The sequence below is a fragment of the Acanthaster planci genome, linkage group LG02, assembly GCF_054643075.1.
Source record: "Acanthaster planci isolate LZ-2023a linkage group LG02, COTS_SCS, whole genome shotgun sequence".
Classification (NCBI taxonomy): domain Eukaryota; kingdom Metazoa; phylum Echinodermata; class Asteroidea; order Valvatida; family Acanthasteridae; genus Acanthaster; species Acanthaster planci.
Window position 1 is genome coordinate 7,534,720 of NC_141778.1, and position 8,984 is coordinate 7,543,703.

The 8,984-nt window shown below is 44.1% G+C and overlaps 1 protein-coding gene across 3 annotated transcripts; it reads right to left on the reverse strand.

Annotated features, from left to right (window-relative positions):
* Nucleotides 1–72: 72 nt before the first annotated feature.
* LOC110979528 (uncharacterized) lies at nucleotides 73–8,931 on the reverse strand. Of its 3 annotated transcripts, XM_087133583.1 has the most exons (7): nucleotides 8,481–8,931; nucleotides 7,161–7,252; nucleotides 6,058–6,532; nucleotides 5,214–5,279; nucleotides 2,834–2,953; nucleotides 2,382–2,516; nucleotides 73–1,837 (listed from the first exon to the last, which is right to left on the reverse strand). In XM_087133583.1, the coding sequence occupies exons 3-7, from the start codon at nucleotides 6,508–6,510 to the stop codon at nucleotides 1,622–1,624; spliced, it is 990 nt and encodes a 329-aa protein (XP_086989709.1). In that variant the 5' UTR covers nucleotides 6,511–6,532; nucleotides 7,161–7,252; nucleotides 8,481–8,931; the 3' UTR covers nucleotides 73–1,621. The 3 variants fall into 3 exon arrangements, with proteins under 3 accessions (XP_086989709.1, XP_022091085.2, XP_022091086.2); XM_022235393.2 differs by lacking the exon at nucleotides 7,161–7,252 and having other exon boundaries at nucleotides 8,481–8,929; XM_022235394.2 differs by lacking the exons at nucleotides 7,161–7,252; nucleotides 8,481–8,931 and adding an exon at nucleotides 6,868–7,020.
* Nucleotides 8,932–8,984: the final 53 nt, after the last annotated feature.

Consider the following 8,984-nt stretch of genomic DNA (forward strand, 5'->3'; position numbering starts at 1 on the left):
AAGTGACTTGCAATAACAATACCCCCCTAAAAGTTTAAGGGCTAAACACAAATGATTAGTTGTCAACCAAAATTTGTCTTTTAACGTGAAAGTGCCTTTTATAGCGCTGAGGTATATTCACAACACGTACTAAAACTGAACAACCCACAGTTAAGGGATATTTTCCACATTTACAATATAACATGCGTCATCCATATTTATCCATTACAGTTTAACGCATTCGGCTACAGCTATACTGAAATATACAAATACCATTCTCTTTCTCTATTTTTTACATTTTTGGTAATAACAAAACGATTGCTTTGCACCAAAAGAGGTCTCTAATTTGCATCGTCTTCAGAGACTGAAGATATTTTATAGTAGGGCCTACATAACGTCAAAAATATCTTGACCCTTTAACAGTATCTACCAATTCCTAATTAATATTGTTGTTTTGAAAACACGAAGTAGGTTTTACTATCAGCCGTAATTCGTGGTGGTTTTCATTTTTATAGTCTTAAAAGCTATTTTCACAACTACAAAGTATCTTTAGGTGTATTTTTCTCCTGCGACAAGCATCTCTTCGTTGTCTTAAACCCTATTCACTATCGCACGGTTTTTGATGAAAAACTTGAAGCGTGCACGCTAGATCAATCTTCTCATTGGCTGTATACTATTTAAATGTTCTCAAAACCGCAAGACTGAAGGTGGTGGGGAGTTGCCATATTTGGGTGAACTGTTATCAGTAAGGCAGCAACATGTTGCAATGTCTATTTGCATTCCCGAAGTGAACTCTGACAAGCTTTCACTAAGACTGGTAGACCACCACCGTGCCCGCACAGGCAGCGACGGCGGTTACAGTGTCTGTCTCACATAGTAACTTGTCTGTTTCATCAAGGAGAAGGTAGGATTTTCTTCTTGTGCACAGAGCTCATGTTGCAATGTGTCACCAGCCGTCTTTGTTTTATGACACAAAACCAAGTAAGTACCAAAATGGCTACGTGTATGTATCTGACCGGCATTCAGACGCAAGGCGCCAATAGCGTTTGGCGACTGAAGCACATGCAGGACGTCTATTCGCAAGCAGCCTTCTGCGGCCGCATTGGGAAAGTTCAGTTCTAGTAAACATGAACACCGCCAAAAAGATGGGTGGTTTGGACTATCTAGTCGACCACTTGGATCCAGACCCCGGGTCATGCTCGCACCGCTGGTTATTAATAGAAGATTTCGTTTATCACTACGGAGAGAACCATTCACATGAAAAATCATTAATTTTATGATGGGCCCTTTTCAATAGCACTACGCTGCGTGAATTGCAGCCAACGGTGTAATGTGAATAACGATGAGATTTCTTTAAAACCAGACCGCCTAGGGTTGTTCGAGTACAGCTGAATTGCGCCTGGTCGAACTGGAAGAGTTAACCTTCTTTGTCGAAAGTTCAAGGCAAGAGGCAAAAGACGATGAATAGGAGAATTGGGTCACTTGGCTTGGACTCGAGTCGTTATTTTTGTGACTCGTGACTTGACTTGTAACTATCAGTTTTTGACTTGTGACATGACTTGGACTTCCAAAAAATGACTTGCTTCCACCTCTTATTAATAGCCATTGTGGCTGGTAGCGTTTAAGTGACTATAATAGTCCTTTACTCATCATCACTGACGTTATCCGTGGCATTCTGCCCATCTGGAGCCGCGCTCTGTACTTGTGCCGCACTCTGCACGTCGTAGCCGTAGTGTGGTATTTGCTCTTGTTGCATCATGACCTGCCTCTGCTGTTGCTGCTGGACTGGGTTCGCCATTTGTGGCTGGGTGTTCTGGTTTGGAGGCACCAAATAATGAACCTGAGGTGCATACTGCACCTAAGATGCAGAGAAAATGATAAAATATTTTTGTGTGAATTTGCTCACGGTTACCTCAGGCAAACCACGCTGCGTCGCGACACGTCGCAGCCATCTCCTGGTAAATATATTTCGTAACACTCGATGTGAATGTCAATCAAAGATGATGTCAATGTTGAATACTCCTCATAAATGCAACGTGTAAAGCGCCCTCAAGAGAATTCTTATAAATAATTTGCTCATCCCCAAGAATGTTCTGAGTAATATTTAGGAAAGGTAAGAAAAAAGCGTAGCTTTAGCGGCGAGGCATAAGGGCCGATCAGGAATTACGGTCCAGTTCATAAATTCTGACAGCAGTGTCCAATGGATGTGTCTAGTTTTCAACTCGTACCAAAGCGGCTCAACAGATGCATTCCAGTGTGTGGCGCGTTGAAATGAACCAAAAAGCGCGAATCGCCACCTCTTCGCACCTAGCCAAAGGTTTGCATCCAGTCACGCGGCATACCCAAGGTATTATCCCCAGGGACGCCACACAGCAACTTCAATATTCCAATACCGATCTTACCCTGACAGGGCCAGATGGTGAATTTCGGCAACAGTTACATCTGGCATGGCAGCAGTAGGCCGACTGGGTAATGGAGACAATGATTTCTCCAAGAGAGACAAAAGCCAGCAGGGACCAATAGACCACACGATTACTCTGTAAAGAAAGGCAATAAACGATCTAGTGATATATTGACGCTGTGGGGCTTTTCGAATGAATGAATTAGAACATTGTTTTCATTCGTACTTTGGAACCTTTGGGCAAATTATTCTCCCTTCGAATTTGGACTATGAATGACAAGGGTAGATCTGGCACTACATTGACAACTTCTTGTATCCGCAATTGTACGCTGGAGGAGGAAACGTTGGAAAAAAGCGAGCAGACCGCAGGTAAATATAAGTAAACCACACGGCGAAGATATGAAACAAACTAGTGACGGTAATTCATACTTGACGATTACTGCGGGTACTCACATAGACCACGTATATATATTCGTAGTAAGTGTGCTCTGCGGTTGCAACTGCGATGGAGAAAATCATGCATGAGGTTGCCAGTAAGGACGACAGTATCGACATGACCATGCACGAATTCATCTGACATGGGAAGAGAAAAAATATAACCAGTCGCAATGCACTAGCAAATATGAACATTCAACTAAGATAAAACAAGTTTCACAGAAAATTAAGAAGGTAAGATGTTAGCTGTATTCACATCCCCCCCTACATAGCTCTTGACTCTTTGAGGTCACAAATACATGTATCGACCTTTTTTGCCTCAGTTGCTAGACCATCAGCCATTGATAGGCCGATCCATTGAGGCCCATCTCATTATCGGCAAAAAGTGGAGGACCAGGCTAGCTTCGCTCGTCATCCAGCGCCTGAACAGGGCTGACGGCTTTGCACTGTGATTGGACACATTGTGCACAACCTGTGACCGCGAGGTTATCACTTCCTGTTTGCGAAGGTTACCTGAATTTTTTGGTGCGCCAGGGGCAATGCTTTGATACGGGTAAAGTGTCGGCTGTATGATAAAAACATGGCCTTGGTACAATCACAGTGTAGTAATTTAATGTCTCACTAAGTATCACTGATCACTTGTCTTTTGGCGATATATTTCAAAGCATTGGTTATCTTGATCAATTTTAAGAACGAATAAAGTGTAGGAGACTATTTTCAGCAAAGAAAGCGCGAAAAATATCGCATTGATAACTGCCGCTTGTGTAACGCATTGAGCGAGCTCGCACACCTGGCAGAAATTTACCCACAATGCTCCGCGCATCTTTAGCTGTGACCCCCCCCCCATGTGACGTATTTCCTTCAATAAAATGTGTGCGAGGCCGTCACCCCTTCCCAGCGCCCTGTTCGGGCGCTTGGTGACGAGCAAAGGGCCAGGCCCCCAGTCGAGCTGACGCTGGCCCCCCTGCCCCTTTCCCCCACTTCTGCCGCAGGTGCCTCAAAGCAGAGAGAATTTTGGAGAGAGAATCAGAGATCAAGTGAAAAAGATGTATGGTATGGTGTTCCAAAGACGACACGTCACCTCGCCGTCGCATTTTTCTTATTTACCTGTGCACAAATACTTATGTGGCCGTCGCTGTCGCGAATAAGTGGGCTCGTGAGGGCGCCCCATATTGTGCAATCTCCATCTTTTTACTCCTCCATGATATGTGGTTGCACTACACCAAATACGCGCCCATAGAAAACAGTGCAAAATCGGACCGAAATGACGCCGCCTGTTGACTCTCATGAAGAGGTTGGTCTCCGTTTTTGTACTAGAAATTCGAGATTACGGCCAGAAGATCACTTTGCATTTCAATTTCAGGGGAGCTAGCCACGAAAATCTTTTTTATTCGCCTTTCAAGGAAGATAACCCCAAAACAGCAGTAAAACTAAGCGCTCATTTCTGAATGTAGCCTATTTTTCATCTTGAAATTTATCAGAAATTTCTTTGTGTTTTGGAAACTTCTATGTATTGGGCTTGTATAGTGAAATTCGACAACCAGAATTAGAAGCCTGCGGTGGCGCAAAACTCATGGACAGGTGGTACGCGCACGTTGCTTGCCTCCTCGACCAATAGGATGTTGTGATTTGTCAAAATGCACGCGTGTGTCAAGCTGAAGAATGCGCGTGTGGGTGCTAAGCCACCGCAATTCTGGCGTACCCTCGGATTAGTCTATATGTCTTGATGATCAAGTAGGCCTACAATGATATTTTTTGAAAAATTTTGATTTTTTTTCTGACTGGTTCCCAACCATCACCCATAGGATGCTGATTAATAGGCCTAAAGAATTAATTGCCCCTGGGGAAAATAGCTACCTAATTAGCTGGACTGCAATTAACCTTATCACACCCCCCCCCCCGGATTGTGCATGTGTGGATTCTTTCTGCATACCCAAGATGCATTGACAATATCTAAAAAAGTTATTACAGTTGTCAGTGGCTTGTGAAGAATTTTTGCGGGGGGGGCATAGGCTGAAATTGCCTTACGATTGTTTTTCAGGCAATGTCCCCCCCCCCAGAGTATGCACTGCTTATGGGGCGCCCTCATACGCACCACTTGTTTGCGACGGCAACGGCGATGGAACACAGTGCCGGTGTTCGTAAGATGGCATATTGTAGTGGGATTTAGATTAAATAAAATCGGTAAAGTACAACTGTGACAATTTATTGTGGGTTTAGAATTCTATTTCCCAACATTAAGAGGAAAACAAAAACTTGTGTTGCGTATGGAGTACGTTCTTCAGTGCCAAAAGAACGCTGTCATATATTCCATATGGCATATTCTGTATTCCTAAACATTCATTTGCGCCTAGGCGTTGAGACCCAAATCGAACCCAAATGCACTGCTTTCTCTTACCAAACATATCTGCATGTTCATCGGCTTGGCGGTCAACACACCAAGTATTCCAGCCGGCAGATAGAACTGTGAAGCAGGGATAACAGTGAACAGAATTAAAATGAGGTGGTGTTTGGCTGAGTTGGGCTGGGTGGGTTGGGGTCGGGTAATGGGTTTGGATAGGGAGGGGTTGGGTTGGTTGGGTAGGGTAGGGTGGGATTATGTTCAGTTGGTTGAGGTAAAGTTGGTGCAGTAGGGTATGGTGTCGTGTCGTGTATCGGTGAGATGACAGGGACAAGTTCCAGGATAAAACGAACTTCCAATGTTTCATGCGACACCGAGCTAGTCACTTACAAGTCAGTCACAACTGTCAAGAAATCTTCCGCAGTACGCTTACAGGTTGGTCGAATAGCCCAGGGGCTTAAATTTGAGCGATGGGGGTATATATCCCTTTCCACTTTGGACCAAAAAGGGATGGGCTATTGGTTCATCCTCCCACTTTTTCGGTGTAAAAAGGCAGAAATTGGAGGTATTTCAAGTCTTGAACGTCGAAACATCCTACTAAAATGTATTAAATTTCAAGGGAAAAAGTACAAAGCTTGAAATTCGCCGTTTTAATTTTAAGCGTAAGTGGTGTAAGTATACATAAGATATACACCTGTATCATTGTATCATGAACGGTCCCCTATTGTTGTGTGATGTCCAGCAATGATGCCCCCCCCCCTTTTTTTTGAATTTCACTTATCCCCGATTCCCCGTCCTCCGGCACGGATTTAAACCACGGAATTTTATGAGATTGGACGGCTTCGGGCGTACTGCATTACATTGCTTTCCCGGAAACGACGTAGCTGCAGATTATGCTTACAAAACATGCACTCCATATTGGCAAACCCAGCCAAGATCCGGTGCTGCCCGCCACGATCGTGATGATACCGAGGATGACCGACAACGTCGCTAGGACAATCTGCAGGATGGCCAGGGTACGGGCAGCTTTGGCACGGTACCGCCGGTTCTTTGGCGCCGGTGCGACCTGGCCCAGGAGAACCGCCCCGTCCCGGTACGGGTGGGGCTGGACGTATAGCTGCTGTCCGGGGACCGGAGCACCGCTGACCACAGGTTGTGGCACAGCTATGAACTGCTGCTGCTGATGTTGCTGCTGTAGGTTTTCTGGATAGAGAAGCATCATGCCAGTCGTTGGCTGCTGTTGGCTAGAGGCATGGAGGATCACTTGGTTTTGCTGGAGTGGAGGCAGGGCCTGTTGAGGGATGGGGTTGGGCCGCTCGGGTTCTTCGAAGCGAACAGTTTTCATGCTGCTCATGTTGCTGGGTGTCTTTTATCGGCTAAAAGATTATACCGGTCACATAGTAAAAAGATACAACATAAACATCGGGTAGCTATAGGATGATGGTAATGAAAAATGAAATCAAACAGAGAGTGAGAGAGACTACAGGAACGGCAAGTTTAGTCCTTAACTTGCCGGGAATTCTGCTGCGACTGGTTCTGTCAGTCAGTAGAGAAGTACAGAATTGCAGTCATAGGAGTAAACTGGCTGACACGAGTAGCTACAGCAACTAAAGGGATGGCCTACAAATTTAAAGTTCCGTAACATGCCCTATCACTACTACATTAAACTTCAGGTTTGTTTAGAAAAAAAGCAGCATGTAGAATGACAAACCTTTTCGGCAGAATTTCGAAAAAACTCCACAAAATAAAAAATAACACACACAACTCTGGATATCACAGCCTCTCAGAAGACTAAACTAGGGCCACCGTAATTCTTTACGACCGTACAATTGAATCATCATTAACATCTGACTCAAAAATGTTCAACGCTGTTCCACACGCATATTGTAACTTGATTGTTAATCATTAATATACATATTTTTAATGATTGTCTACTATGTCAATGTTAAACTTTGAACAGAATATCAACTCCAGAATTCACCGTGCGATATCGGGTAAACTGACCTTCTATTGACCTTGCAAAGTCTTTATTGTGGCTGGGGTTCGGTGTGCTTTTGTCCGTTACTAATCATTAATGTCCATGCACCACGCAACGACTAAGTGAGTAAAGAAAATGCGGAGAAATACAGCGTAATGTTGAGCGCAATTTGACTGGCAGGGCCGGGAAAGACTTAGGTGTATGTGAATTTTGTGCAGATTTTTTGGCCGCGTCGTTGTGGGGCTCTTCGGGGGGGGGACAGTTCCCACAGTGGGGAGCAGCCTCCCCCCCCGCCTTTGCCCCAGCTACACTAATTTTGGACAACAAAAAAACCATTTTACGCTTTGGTGTGTAAGATTCGAACATTTTGGGGCTATTTTGCCTGTCTTCTGGCCCAATTTTGTTAATAAGTCATCATACCTTCTCTGCTTGCCAGCCATTTATCGGTGGAAGGATAGAATTGCATTGAGTGTCGACTCACCAAGGAAACACAAAACGGAAAGTACGGTATCAGTGCCAAGCGTTGTAGGATAGACCCTACATACAGTGTAATGCATGGAGTTAAGGATAACTATGGCATCTAAACGTACATTGTAAGCTGGTTGGAATCGCCAGTCACAACAATTTGCCAATCTGTCCCAATGCCCAGATAGACACTGATTTTGAAAACGAGCGTTATAAATTAACTTGGTTTAGCTATTCATGTGCACCTGTCTCTTTCACGTAGTTGTCACCATGACGACAATGAGCCTCCTGCTTTAGTGCAGAATGGAGGGCATACCACGTTATTCAATGTTCACGATTTATTTTTGCCTTTATGTAGGAAGGTAACGACAGATTCTTGTGAACTTTGTGGTGCACGAAGTGGCCATAAAATTGTCACTTTTGTGACAAAAATAATGCCAACTTTTGCAATGTTGGTGCTTTCCCGGAACCCGGGCATTTTGATGCTCTTCTACTTTGAAACTGTTTATTTGTTGGTACTTTCGAGGCATATTTCTTATTCTTAGGAAACGACTGAAGAAAGTGAAATTCATTCAAGGGTGATCTAATTTCGAATCCAATTTTTACCACTTATCGTCTGGTTCCTTGTGTCAGTGGCTAGCAGAGTGAAATTTCACTCTTTCGAAATAAAACAGTGCTCAACGTCGGACAAAAACGATAATTGCTTCAGGCTGTTCCAGCGTACAGACACGTGGCAACAAAAACAAGTTTTCGTCCTCGGATAAAACTGTCAACTGATAAAAACTATAAATTATTTTGTCTGAAACATCTCCAGTTAAAGTGGTCCCAAATCACTAAGCCTGCATGCACATCCACAAGGTCAGGATGTCGGCTCGACTCACCTTTTGGGTACAAATCTCCCTGCTTCAAACCACGGTAGAGCCAATCGGGCAAGCTGAACTCCTGCAAAAACCTTAATTACGATAATATAACCAGACTTCATAATGCATGGACGAACAAGCCCGGACGGACTTCGTACCTATGTGGTTCGTTTCCACTGGTCTGGAATGCGGTTCAGTTCTGAATCGGGTCGATTATTGTCTCCTTTAAAAGGGATGCCCAAGGGGTTATTTATATAGGCAAGCAGTAAAGAGAAGTAAAGTATTCGATATGCGTCGGGATATTTTATATTTTGCACAAGGTGGAAACCTGCTCGGTTTGCTAATTACATGTCTTGACTCTCTACAATGCTAACAGTGTCCTACGGGAAGAAGGCACGACTCGTGCGTTTCATAGTACATGACAAGATCCGCTGTTTGGCAAGAATGCTCTGTCTCAGCGCAGTATCTTTGAAGCACAGCGGTTTATCGCTTAGTGTAAATAACCCGTCAAAACCCGTTGCACTT